The sequence below is a fragment of the Nilaparvata lugens genome, chromosome 9, assembly GCF_014356525.2.
Source record: "Nilaparvata lugens isolate BPH chromosome 9, ASM1435652v1, whole genome shotgun sequence".
Classification (NCBI taxonomy): Eukaryota; Metazoa; Arthropoda; class Insecta; order Hemiptera; family Delphacidae; genus Nilaparvata; species Nilaparvata lugens.
Window position 1 is genome coordinate 7,844,463 of NC_052512.1, and position 14,965 is coordinate 7,859,427.

At 36.6% G+C, this 14,965-nt stretch overlaps 1 protein-coding gene across 1 annotated transcript in view; it reads right to left on the bottom strand.

Moving 5' to 3' along the window:
• Window positions 1–23: 23 nt before the first annotated feature.
• Window positions 24–14,965, bottom strand: part of LOC111057886 — a 34,506-nt gene continuing 19,564 nt past the window's right edge. Inside the window, exons 3-4 of the mRNA XM_039435774.1 lie at window positions 2,771–2,996; window positions 24–88 (exon numbers count right to left, since the gene is read on the bottom strand). Coding sequence (XP_039291708.1) covers window positions 24–88; window positions 2,771–2,996 — 291 coding nt within the window. The remainder of the gene's footprint in view (window positions 89–2,770; window positions 2,997–14,965) is intronic.

Here is a 14,965-nt window from a genome sequence, read left to right on the forward strand (position 1 = left end):
AGAAGATCACCTGGATCCATTACTCACTTTAATAGAGGGTTTCCTACTTCTTTTGGCTCGTTGATATGACTTGATATAATAAAACCCTCTGTGAAAGAAAAGAAAACAGTTTCTGCATAAGCATGGTAAAATTTGCGCTTGCGCGTGTTTAATTGATTAATGAAGTGAGTACTTTATCCAAGCAGTTAACAATTTCTTCATGCAGATTGGTTGAAAGGCAATGTTCAGATTTATGGGAGTGAGTAAGATGAAAGAGATTGATTGAGTACTTTATTATGTAGATTACAATATATACTGGCTTATACACTTATTACAATAGCTTACAATACAGTAAAATTATAGATGAATTTACAAAATATAATTAAGAAAATAATTATTGAGCTGTATATGATATGAAAAAAAAACAATTTGTAAATTCATCAATTGAATTGACAAAGCAATTTGTCAATTCATCTGTAAATTAAGTTGTAATGACTATAGATAAAATAGATAATATTGTTATGCATCTACATAAATTGATGGAGCTTTGGACATATCAATGTCCATTCTTCGGAAAGAATATTTGAAGTATCCTTCCCACTAACTCTCTAGCAAAACGTTAATTCCATTAGTTCAACTAAGGATTTATTTAAAATGAAAATAATGTAAAAGTTCCAATTAATATGAAGATTTAAGAGAAAAAAAACAGAAAATGAGTAAAATAATTCTATAAGTAAGTAAGATCAAATCATTAATTAATAAAATGGTTAGGCTGAAAGTAGACTAGGGTGATCAGCTTTCAATAATATTGCATACTACAGCAGTATGCAGTGGCTAATTTATAATAACATGAGTTCATATATATTATATATATATATATTATATATATATATATTATATATATATATATATATAAATATATTTATATATACACAATTTATTCTATGACAGGTAGGTTTATAGGTTTGAATTGGTGGGATGGGTGAGGGATGGTGTCATGTGATCGTTTTAGGGCTGGACAGTTTCAGTCATTTGTTCCAAAAGATGTTTTTTAAAGTCAGGATGAAGCTCACTCGGCTCTTGATGGACCTGATAGGAACAGGAAGTGCATTACATGCACGACAGGCACTGACTAAAGAGAGAGAGAGCGAGAGAGAGAGAGAGGAGAGAGAGAGAGAGAGAGAGAGAGAGAGAGAGAGAGAGAGAGAGAAAAAGAGTGATGATTGATTGATTATTTGCCTTTATTGGGGCGGAGTTAGGACTCCTGGTCCTCTCTGCCACAAAACCTGAAGTATAGGGGAAAATATTGATAAAAATTGGCAATCAAGAACTTGGAATAAAATACAATTGAGATGGTACAGTACTCTATATTATTCACACTCTCAAACAGTTACACCCACATCGATTTCTCGACGTACAATATTTTGCCGTCCTTATACATTCTATTATAGTGAGGTCCACGTTATAATGTCAGTGTTCAGTTAGCAATGGTATTGCTATCCTTGTCTATCAAAAAGCGGATAGCGCTATCTCTTTTTCATTTTGCTCTGTTGTAAGATCGTCTTTTAACAATGTAGAATTAATAATTATTAACAAAATATTTCATCTTATTTATGAAAATGCATTAAGAAATTATTGAAAAATATAATTTCTCGGTTAGTAAAATATAATTGTTTATTTTAAAAGCGAATGAACAGTTCATATTACATCAATAACCTGTATCAGCTACAATCTATGGAAGGCATTGACAAGACAGACGATTGGCAACGTTGCTCCCCTATCTTTCTCCACTGCTATAATAACGTGGACCTCACTATAGATCAACCGGAACTTGACAGACATAATCTGTTTGACAAAATCTGTTTAATCCAATTGAATTTATAAGGATGGCAAAATATTGTAAAAACAAAAACATTTTTATGAAAGTTTTATTACCAATCTATTCAAATGTAATTCTTTTTGTTTTATTCTAATTCATATTTTCAGATTGTGTATTGGTGTAGAAATTAGAATGGATATAACCTATGTATAATATTTGGACAATTTGAAACTAAATTATTAGGAATTGAAGAAATTTTGGGCAATAGCCTGTTTTTTCTTTTCCGATCGTTGTATTGTTTGTGCTAATCCAATATAGTATATTTCGCACCTAGAGCAGAAAATGAGATTTTTCCGGCTCGAAATCGGGTTTCAAGTCCGAGGCCATAGGCTGAGGACTAGAAAAGATTGAGAGGCGGAAAAACATTTTGCCCGTGGTGCAAACGCTATTTTTCGCCACAAACAATAATAAACAATATATATGAGAATAGTTGTTTACTAAGCACTTCTGAAAGCAGAAGTGAAAGGTGATAGCTCTAGCAAATCTGAGGTAATCTGAATATCAGGAAATTGTCCTAGTATTTTTATTTTCATTCTGATTGTCTAAATAATCTAAAAGAAGATGTTCAATTATGTGGGAGGTTGAGTTTATACTTTTTTATTCTTTCAAATGACAATCAGATGATATTATTATAAATGTTCTAACTATTGAATAATGAACACAAATAATGAAAAGTTTCTTGATCAGCTGTTTTTCGATCACCTTTCTTAGTTCCATGTTAGTGGCAGGAAAGGTACTCTTCCGGCAAGGCCGGAAAGAAACCTGTTCTGACATCAGACGAGAGTTGTCTGCAAACAATGTCTTCCAGATCTACGTAGGGACTGAAAACAGTTGCTTTCTGTGCAGTGTGGTGAAAAAGAATTAAATAGTTGAAAAATTCTATGTGTGTGTAACTGGAACTCTACGACTCACCGAATTTCACTTGCTTGCCAGTGCTCTTAGTGAAATATCTGATCTGACGAATTTGAACCACTGTTCTTTTATCAGGTGTTAGTTCGCTGTTCACTGTCACGTCGATTGAATGATAAATGCGAGCTATTTCACAAATTTTTTCTTCATCCGTCCCATTTTCGAACAATTTTCTTACTTTGGTTGTAGCAAGGTTCACAACTCGATAGAACGTCTCCTCGTTTGATGCCTGCAGCATTTGAGCAAGATGAATGAGGGCTACTTCTAAAGGTGCGTACAGATTAACGCGCCGCGAACATGAACAATTCACTTTTAATCAGCTGTCTATATCTGTATTTTTACAGAAACGGTAAGATACAGATATAAAAAGCTTGGCATCAGCTGATTAAAAGTGAATTGCTCATGTTCGCGGCGCGTATATCTGTACGCACCTTTAAGCCGGCTCCAGACATGCGTCATTCGGCAAATACCGAGCAGCGACTCGCCGAATCACGAGTAGTGTGGATGGATGATTGGTATTCGGCAAGCAGTGAACATTCATGCTCGTTGTTTTCCCGGTCAGAGTCGAAAATCAAAGTGGACGAATATTCGGCAAAAGGCACATGAAATGTACATACCATATGTTAATATAGAACTACTAGCCGTCAGGCTCGCTTTGCTCGCCATATCCGTCTAGCCAGGGGGCTCCGCCCCCTGGATCCCCAACTGGATTGTCCTAGAATGAGATCAGCAGGCTCGCTTCGCTCGCCTGCATTTTTCATTTGAGCATTTTTATCATATGTTAGGACATCCAGTCGGGGAACCAGACTAAACGTCTGGCTAAACGGATACGGCGAGCGAAGCGAGCCTGACGGCTAGTAATATAATATTCCCAGGATTGAAGTAGCAGTGCCCAATCAATTTTTCTGCGATAAGTGAATTTAAATCTTCAACTTGGTGCCAACCTAAGAAAGTCAACTCACTTAATGCCAACCAGACAAAATTATTAATTTAGTTGCCAGTTAACAACTGTTTCGAAGAGGTACTCTATCTAGATTTGAGTTCTGTCACTTTATTATGCTACTACCAAGTTGAAAAACTTGGACTGAAATTAACTTGAAATTTGCATAAATAACTAACCGAGGATGGTTCTAGTCCTAAACTTCAACCTCTTCAAGATTCAACTCGCTCAAGTTTTCAGTTTGTCAACTTTCAAAATAAACCTTGCGGAGCACGGGCTACCTGCTAGTTAACGAATAGTTAAATCTTTATGAAAACTAGATAGTAACCAGTACCGTCCAGGTTACTGAATTATAACCTGAATTCTTTAAATGTTTTAAAAATTTCTACAAATAAATTTTATATCAATTGAAGTTAAAATTCTAGGGTTTTTCATGTCCTATACAGTTATTGACCAGGGTACATAGGGTTAGTTGGTTATTTATAACAGCAGGATAAGCAAGAAGAGCATCTTCAATATCGAGATCCATGTTGACGGTAGATGCATTCAGTTGACGAATATTAGCTATTCCCAAAACGAGCAAGTGCACGGCAAACCACGCATGTGGGTAGATGTGTGCTTGTTAATCAGCAAATATCAAGACAAATAGTTCGCCGAACGCCGAACATTCGCTGGTTGCTGAATGACGCATGTCTGGAGCCGGCTTTAGACTAACTACACACACATCGATTCTTGATCGTTCAATATTTTGCCGTCATTATAAATTCTACTAGATTGAACACATGATTTCAAACATATGATGTTTTCAAGTTCCGTTCAAAATGTTAGAATTCATAAGGACAGCAAAATGTCGTACAAAAGTAGATGAATTTTAAGAGTTCAAACACACTTTTTTGCTCGGAATCCCCTCCCCCCTCTCCACCCTCGTCCATCCCGCCACCCCTTCCACCACTCTGCGGGTGGGGGGTGTTGGGGGGTGTTCTAAAAATAGATTTCCTCTTCCCTTGCCCAGTGGTGATGAGGGGGATGAAAAGAGAGAGATATATCTTTCTCTCTCTCTCTCTCTAACCCCTTCCCCTTGCCCAGTGGAGATGAGGGGGATGAAAAGAGATATCTCTCTCTCTCTATCCCCTTCCCCTTACCCAGTATAGATGAGGGGGATGAAGAAAGTGAGGGAAAAAATAATTTCCCTTTGAGGGGGAAAAATTCCCTTGCTGACAGATTAAAGTGAATCCTTTTCTCTACATCTATGCTGACAAATTGAAGTGCATTGAGAAATTCCCTATCACTCTAAATCTATACTGACAGATTAAAGTAAATTGAGAAATTCCCTATCACTCTACATCTATACTGTCATATTAAAGCGAATCCTTCTCTCACATCTATACTGTACTAGTGAATCCAGAGAGAGGTCAATGATCTAAGTTCTTTTACATTTTTTATCTGCAATATCGTACAAGCTTTTCCAAAGTTCATCGGAATTTTTAACAACAGATAATGGCGAATCATTTGTACAAATAATGTAGATGGCGCTGTCTAGTATATCGAGCAGTTCGAATATTTCAGATAAATAGGAAAGTGTACATTTTCTGTTTTGTTAACGGTAAATCAACATCTTGACATCCTGTTGGAAATTTAATATTCTTAGCAATTGAATCAAATTCGTTAAATGAATTCCCATCAAGAGACGAGTTAATTTTTTGAATTTTGAAAAACCATAACACTGCATGTTAACGGCTTCCCAGATGTTTGGCATGTGTCTCTGTTCTATAAATTGATGAGATGCACTTGTTGTACCTACAACTTGAAGGGGCTCGTGTCTCGCTTGTATAAAAAAGATCGCACCACAAGCGTTGTTGTTGTCAGCTCTAGCTCTAAGCAGCTACTAAACTAAAAGTGAGTAGGATACGGATGAAAAATCATTTGAAGCAGAAAACGTTTTATTTACTATCACCACAACTATCATAATTTCATCTTCAATTTTAATTAGCTTATCTATACACAAATTATGAGGACGATAATAACATAGATAGTCTCTTATGTCATTTAAATTAACTGTGCTTAGAAAAATGTCTTTCAATTGTTTCGCCAAAGTATAATTTTCATGAGTTGATTTCCTAATTGCACTTTCACACTCATCATACCAATCAATACAGTTTTTTAACCTCACTTCCAACTCGTTGTCAGCAGCCAACCACTTTCTCGGATCCATGATAAGCGAATGAACAAAACTAAGTGTATGCAGGAACTATTATAGAGTAATTAAGTGGTCTTTCTTCATTAATTGCCGACAGACAACATGTACGTGCTTTATGCAGTCTCAATGCATGCATGCAATAAACACACTGAATCTCTTTTCCATTGTAGAAGAATCCATAACGAGCAAAGTTCCTTTTCTGCGAATTCGTGTACATCGTCACCATTTTCATACTTTGCATTCGATTGTTTTCGCACAAGAAATTATTTGTCTGATACATATTTTTAAACAACAAAGAATTATAATGTTGAGTACTGAACAAAGCACACCGGGCATCTGGTCTATTTTATGAATGTTACACACAGCATAACACCATGAACTAGTGAAAAGCTGAAATCGGGTTTTGGAAAATCCTCTGGTATACATTGAACGTTAGTATGTAATCTTCTCAAAACTTTGCTTTCTCAGTTCCTTTTGTGAAAATTTTCCCATAACCTACAAGGTAATCACATATTAATGAGTCAGTGTATTCTAAATCTCCATCTTCCCATTTTATTTTATGATAGTGACGTTCTAACCATGTTACATTGTTATACAATTTTGCACTCAATTCTGTCTTTGCAAATGGTGATTTGAAATGGAATACAATAGAATTAATAAACTGATCAATTATGGCAAGTTCTTTCACAATAATTTGATTACAATCTTGTTTAAACCAGTGAAGATCAACTGTAGCAATTTTCGCACTTGCTTGCTTGTCCACTTCTTTCTCTTCGGCGGCGGCTGGCTCCTCGAATCCTTCGTCTTTCTCCCTCCCCTCTTCTCGTTTCTGCTCCTCCTCCTCCTCCACCTGAAGTGGCTTCTGGATCGGTGTACCGCAGCTTGGTTCATAATAGAAACTATCGGAATCAAGATCGCACTGGATACCAATAGAGCGAGTTTGCGGCTTGTCCAAAATATCAGAACACAAAGAATAGGACATTTTAGATGTTACCTGTTCAAAGGTGAAACTGATAATGAACCAAATTTGTCAGAGTGCACACCTTATATAATATTGCAGCCGGTGCGCTCTATCAATAAAATTACTGAACTCCTTTCACCATGCTCGTCAGAGGTGTGTACTCCATCACACGATCGCTAATTAAAACGCAATAGGCAGAAGTATTTGCAGGTACTGCACTATTAAATTCCATTTCAATACAAACATCTGTCGATGATTTCAAATGACTTGCTTGGTGCGAACAATCTACAACAATCATTGGTGTTGATTCACAAAACGTTTTAAAGTCAATTTCTGTTCCGAGTTTGCTATTGATTGAATGATTATAATACGAGGGCGAGAAATCCAAGAACATCTGGTATAATACCTCCTTTTCACCTAGCAGATTTTCATATGGATAATACTCGCTGTTCAATATACTTTAACATTGTAAATACAGTAGCTATCGAAATTAGATATTGATTTTTTAATTTTATTCTTACGATCAGTTTGAAATGCAATTATAACGTATTTTGGACTATCAAAACTCGATGTGGTGCGAACTGCCCAAGAATGGTTAAGTGAATTTTGCAAATTTGGTAATTCACAAATTTCCCAATGGCGGAAACCTAATTTCAGTGGAGTGTCAGCATCGAGCAGTCTCAAAAATTTCAGTCTTACATGATCTTCTAAAGTTATGTAGGGCATTCTCCATTGCAGTTTTGTAATTTTCACACTAATGCTTGTTCCACTTGCGGACTCAAAACAATTTAGGTCTATCGGTGACCTCAATAAGACGAGTTCCTGTTTCAAATTTAAAATTATTCTTTGAAAATCTTCAAAAAACGGCAGGATTAATTTCAGTGGTACACAGAAAGTGAATTTATTATCCGTTAGCTCATATCCTGATCTGTCAAAACCAGCCAAGTGATATGTTTCTTATCGAGCGTATTCTTCACTAGAATAGCTTCAATTGTGGATGTTAATCCAATCAATCTTGATTTAGAAATTTGCTGACCTGCTAATTCATATCGTATTTCATCAAAAAGGTTGCCGATTATGTTACTGCTTAATTTATAGTCTGCCGCAACTGGTGCATCAGCCGGGGCTGTTCCCGGTTTTGTACAGTTAACTGTTCCCTCAATAAATATGAATGATTTGCAAGGTAAAGAATAGAGATCTTAAGAATTTATGCCAATACGTGCCTCATCAGAGTTTTCTATTTCCTGTCCCGAATAAACTGTATGAGTGTGGAATTGGAATTTGGTTATACCATTATAAAACTGAAGGTCTGTCTCCACATCCAGAATTTCACTAATTGCTGCCACTCCTCCTAACATTCCGCCAATCAACTATAAAACCTCACTTTTCTAATATTCTCACACTTTTAGCCGACAAAGCACGTTTGTTTTTAGGTGTTGACGCTCTCACGTTCGTCTCTCTAATGACATTGCGTGTACACATCTTATTTGAATGTGGATTGAAAACAAGATAACCCATTACGTTTACTTTTGTTTTTCATGTATGTGTAACCTAATTGTAATTGTATCTCCACGGAAATCAATAAACGATCCATTCTGGTCTGTTACCTTTACATTAATAGTTTGAATTCGATGCGTATTCAAAGGTACATAAATAATTGGTGATGGTACTTCGTTTATTAAATAGCCACTAAGAACCTTTGGTAAAAATTCGTAGATTATATGTTTTTGTTTTCCGTCAGAGTAACTACCACATGCTAAATTACACTCGAGTACAATACTACCAATGCTTGTTATGTTAACCAAATGCTGAGAATAATGCCATTTATTGGCTGCAAAACAACATTACAAAACCAAGTATCTTACCAATCGAATCAGTACGTGTTAAATCAATGGCTTTATCAGAATGAATTTCAATCTTCATAGTATTTACGTTTGGGCGTATAATAAGTTTATTCTTCTTCTTCTCATCAATATTCAATTTATTCTTTAAAGATTTTATAATATCCTCAACTTCATATGTACCCGTATCCAGCTCAATTAATCTATCGCCATATTTGAAGCTGGAATTTGTTCCTTTGTTAATGTTTGCAATACTATTAGAACTACAAAAATTAATCAATCCAATTTCCCATTCACGATTTTTATCCAATTCTATAATTCCTTGTAAATGTTCATAGAGGTTACTTGTGTTAGATCTTAATGTAATAACAACCATCTTGTAATGTGTGTCCAGCACAAACACTTATTACAACTGATTTGCAAGAAACAATAATGTAAGATGACCACAAAAATTGCTATTTAATGGTTTCATGTGCTCTACATTATAAAATATATTTACTCCAATTTCTCTTTTCCAATATTTGTCCAATTCGTATGGCGGTTGTAAACTTCCAATTGGATCAAAATACCAAACATTAGAGCTGACTTTTTTATATGCAACCCAATGTGTGCCATCCTCACCGTCCCACGCTAAATTCACAATTGCATTCTCGTTTTTTAGAATTTTTTTGGGTAATGCATCTAGCATATATATACCTCTTAGCCGAATCTGTAATAATTTCAACCAATCAATCAAATCATAATTACTCAATTCTCCTTCAATATTCATGTCTTCTTCTTCTTCTTCTTCTTCTTCTTCCTACTCTTCTTTGTTGTTCTTCGTTTCTTAACTTGTTTTTGAGGGAATAAACTCACTCCATATGATGATGGGGGTGGTGGAGGGGGTGGAATTAAAACTCTCCCTCCATTAATACTGGGAAAAGGCTTCAAAAAATACCCTTTTCCTGCAATATGCTTTTTCAACTGAGCTATAGCTTTGCATCTAATATCATTACTATAACTTCTCCTCTCATTCTTCTTCTTCTTCTTTCTCAAAGACCCACCAAACGCTGCTTTAGCTTTCATGACGTTTGTAACAAGATAGCTAAGTGCTTTCTCGGCAGGAGGTGTTTGTGGATTTTTGATAATGTCCCACGCAGCGTTTGCTAGAGCTCTGTCAGCCACTGCTTGAGTTTTATTATCACTATTTTGCATATACGCTATATCATGTACCTTACAGGCTCTATCTAATGAATTATACCATGATCACCTCTCTTCAACCTTTCGGCGGGCGCGCCCTTTGGTATCCCATGAGTGGGCGCGCGCCGCACTTTGTGAGGCTGATCAAACTTTTGGTTTTTGAAGGCAAAAGTCGCGTCTTATTCATGGGTAAAAGGATTGTTTCAAAGAAATATTATCATTACAATAATTAAAATTTATTTTGTCAACATTTGACCAGTAATAAACAGTAATGGTAAACTTTTTATAATAATAAATCCATCATAAAGAAATTTGATTTGAAATAGGAACTCATTTTACAAGAAAGTAGCTAGTAACAGAGCCATATTTTTTTAAATTTTAATGTAAAAAATAGCTTAATAGCACTTATAATGAAAATATGTAAATACCAAAGTAAGAAGTGTGCAAATGAATGAAAAATAGGTAATAATAATAACTAGGTATAAAAAGTTATATATAGGTATATAAAAATGAATAAGTAATAATAATAATAAATATGTAGCACATGCCAAAGCAAATAAGGAAATTGGTAAATAACAAGTATAAAAATAATTGGAAACAAAATTATTTCAGTCTTCTTCGACAGCCTCTTGAGTACCTGTATTGGCATTGAACTTCCCGAATTGAATGATTTTTGCAAACATGTTTACCACATTTGTTGCAATGGACGGAAGTATTATTCCATTTATGACTCCCACAAATGTGACATGGTCCAATTCGTTTTTGGCAGGATTGCACAGGAGCTGGTGCTTCTCGATATTTTTCGAGAAAACAGGAGACATCCTTGGGAAGATTTTTCATTCCAGCTCTCTCTTTTAGTTGGCTGTCCATCAGCTGGAAACAAAGAGCTCTTATAAAGTCGTCGAGTCTTCTTCTCTGGTTGATTGCTGTTGAAAATCACATTGGCATTGATGCTTGCCACGTCAAGAAATCGGAAAAAACATGCCATTGTCCATTGTCTTGTGATCATTGAAGTTGAGTAGGCTGCACACATTTTGTCAACAGTATCCACCCCTCCTTTCGTGCTGTGTAATCAAGGTTTACAACAGACTTGTTCGTGACCTCATCAATTTCATCAGTATCATGCATAGTTGATAGCAGTAGCACTCCTTTCGTGGGTTTGGTCATGACAGAGACAAGAGTAACATCGTATTGGAATCCAAACAGACAGGAATTCACAGCTCGTGATTTCATAGGTAAAAACTCGGGTGGAATTTCTTTCTTGTTTTTTTTTAGAGTTCCCAAGAATGTAAGCCCATTTTCAAGCAAGTAGGTGGCCAAAGGATAGCTGCTGTAATAGTTGTCGGTGGTGAGGTTGCAATTAGATTTTCTGATTGGGTGAACTAGTCTTTTGACAACATCAATCGCCTTATTTGGCATTGAGTGAGGACCTGGCTTTTGTTTACCGCAATACAACTCAACAGACCAAGTGTAAAATGTTTTGCTATCACAGAGAGCATAGAATTTTAGTCCATATTTTGCAGGTTTGTTTGGTATGTATTGCACAAAACCACAATGCCCCCGAAATGCAACTAACATTTCGTCAATTGTGACGAACTCACCCAGATTGTAACTATTTTGGCAGTTGTTAACAAATTGGGTTTGCAAATCTCGTATTGCTGCGATCCTGTCAGTCTTCTCTCTGTCCTTTTGAGTATGAACATTATCAAACCTGAGACAGCGCAGTAAAAATAAAAACCGCTTGTAGCTGAAAGTGGCACGAAGAATTGGCATTCCTGTTCCATGTTCACCATCCCACAACTCACGACAGTCAGTGTGTTTACCTTTTTTCAGTCCAATGAGGAACAACACCCCAATAAGAGCGAGTATTTCTAATTGACAAGTATTTTTGCAGTCCCTTTCTCTTGAATACTTGGTTTTTTCACGTTTATTGTCAATGAAGATGTTTGTATTATCGACTATGGAGCCAATCATATTCAAATCAAAAATTTTCAAAAACGCGTCCAATTCTGTGGCTGTGTCTCGGGCAGATATTTTAGGATATGGAAAGATTTTAACAATGTTCTTTGCGCTGGTTCTAGATTGTGACGATACTGGTTTGCTGCACCAAATAGTTTCTTTGTCCTTACCTATAAAAAACGAAAAATCATCTGATTCTGGAGCACCAGGATGTTCAAAGTCCATAACCTGTTCATTTTCTTGTTCAGACTCAGAGTCGGTAAGTTGGTGGTGAAGTATTTCGTCCTCAAATTCATTTGCGATATCTGAATCATCAATATTCTCTCTGTCCGGTTGGTCCATATTCTCTCGTTCTTCATCTTCAAGTTCTTGGAGAAGCTGGGAAATATCCTCATCTCGTACAAAATGTGCCCTGAAAAAATTGAAACTCAAATTAAAATTCTGGTAGTTTCGGGCTGTAACCCCCCAAAATATCTAAAGAAATTTTTCTGAGAATATAAATTTTTTACCAATTTAATTAGTTTGAACTCCCTGGTCTGGTTGAAGTTACTTTCCTCAAAACCATTTATGTCTGTGAACAGACGCCCTACTCACGCCCCAGTGAACAGAATAGCCTACTTGAAACAATAACTAATGTATTATTCCTAGCTGAAACTTATGCGACCTTGAAAATTCCATCAATATGCTATATATGATTCAAAATGATGGTGGAAATAGCGAAAATATGTTAAAAAATGATATCTTCTAAGAATTTCTTGGAGACTGTTCTAATGATTGAAGAAAATTATGATGCTCAAATTAGATACTTATTCATTCCTATCAACTGCCACTAGTCTCATTTTAGGAAAAATGGCAGGGAATCTGTATTATCTTGAGAAAATTTCATTTTATTTCAGGATTATTGGGATTATAAAAGGTTTCTTAGAAAAATTTCTTAGTGCAAGAGAAGTAGCAAGACATTCTCTATATTTATGCCTAGTGACATTTTTGTATAAAATTGAATAAAATCACTGAATTTGAAATACTTGAATAGCCTATAGAGTCCAGTAATATAGGGGTGAGCCCCTTTCTAAATTCAAAGTCAGCGGTATTTTAGGGGTTCCCGTCCGGCCCTGGTTCAATCCCCCCCCCCATAAAATAATTTCAAGATCCGCCACTGTAGGGAGATGGAATAAATTTCACCCCTGCTACCTCCCACCTATTCCCCCCTCTAACTACTTACTAGTTAGACAAGGAATTTTTAGTCTCTATGTTTAGAAAATAGGTAAAAACCCACGATGATACAGTCAAAATACATTGTACTTACATTGCTGGTGCTGATCTTGAAGCCTCACATGAGCAGGCACCTGCAGCACTGAATGCGGTTGGTGTAGTGTTGTGACAGGGCGCGTGCTTCACTCCGTGCGGCAAATCTGACTCCTCTCTTTGAATGACTGAACATGACTGACAGGAAGTTATTCTATGACATTTCTTCATGCGAGCCAAGCGGAAATAAAGTGAACTAGGATTACATCTAGCTCCCAAGGCATTTCTCCCACTACTTCCCGCCAAAATTCAAACTTTACTGGAAATGCCGCACGCAGTGAGGCTGCGCGCCCGCCGAAAGGTTAACCTTTCATTAACCTTTGTGCCTGGGCCACACCACTGGTATCCGGGAATATGAATTTCATCCTGCAGGTTATCAATTACCTTATTTAAAATAGTTGATGTGACATTACCTGCCAAACCTGACACACCCTTAAAAAGTTTTGTCGCTGAACTCAAGATTCCTTTACCTTGTTTCCTCTAACTCTGCTTTCTCCTACATACCATTTTCTTACCTTTCAACTCAATGGTTGAACATTAACTGAGGTTAATTAATTAATTAATCATTACACCAACTTAATCAAAAGAAAATTGAATTGGTTTAATTTTTAATTGAGTTGGAAATGAATTCACACGCTTTGTGCTTATAACATTGCTTGAATGATAAGAATATTATTTCAAATAACAAATAATCTGAAAAGGTGAATGCAATTTGAAAAGGGGGAAATGAGGCCCGGCATCGCGCGCCCACCCACATCTGCAGGAACACGTGCCAAACAGATGTGGGAGGGAGCGAGGAGTCACGAAGCCGCCACTTGGCTGTACGGCTGTGTGTGTGGTGTGTGTGTGTGTGTGTGTGTGTGTGTGTGTGTGTGTGTGGTGTGTGTGTGTGTGTGTGTGTGTGTGTGTGTGTGTGTGTGTGTGTGTGTGTGTGTGTGTGTGTGTGTGTGTGTGTGTGTGTGTGTGTGTGTGTGTGTGTGTGTGTGGTGTGGTGTGTGTGTTGTGTGTGTGGTGTGTGTGTGTGGTGTGTGTGTGTGTGTGTGTGTGTGTGTGTGTGTTGTGTGTGTGTGTGTGTGTGTGTGTGTGTGTTGTTGTGTGTGTGTGTGTGTGTGTGTGTGTGTGGTGTGTGGTGTGTGTGGTGTGTGTGTGTGTTGTGTGTGTGTGTGTGTGGTGTGTGTGTGTGTGTGTGTGTGTGTGGTGTGTGTGTGTGGTGTGTGTGTGTGTGTGTGTGTGTGTGTGTGTGTGTGTGTGTGTGTGTGGTGTGTAGCAGTAAAGACTACTGAGCATGCTTGCAACAAAACTATAAAAGGGGCGCTCACCTTATTTATATATCATTCACAACAGAGTGTAAGCACGTAAACCATTTCTTCCGTGTATGTTTCTACTATCATTGTGAATTGAACAGGTAAGAATTGAAAACAATTTTTATAAAAACAATATTACAATTTATTATTATTATTATTAATCACTACATTCAACTATACAATTCATAACAAATAAGTCAACGAATTGTATAGATATAAAAATTGTTATTGCTTAACAATTTTTATATCAGACCAATTTGCCGACCTATGTGTTACCAGCATCACAAAATTTTTACACTTGAGGTTAAATTGGTGTATTTTCTCTGAGCTAATGCAGGAAGCAAATCTTTGCGGTAAATACACCTCACTCGTAGATTTGCTTCCTACATTGGTAATTTTTAAAATTACTCGTCGTCCGTGAATATTTGTCTGTTCCCTCACGCCAATAATGGTGTAGGGAGTGCGCTCCTTTAACTCCCTCAGCGGGATCCACGGTTTGGGCATTGGTGCAT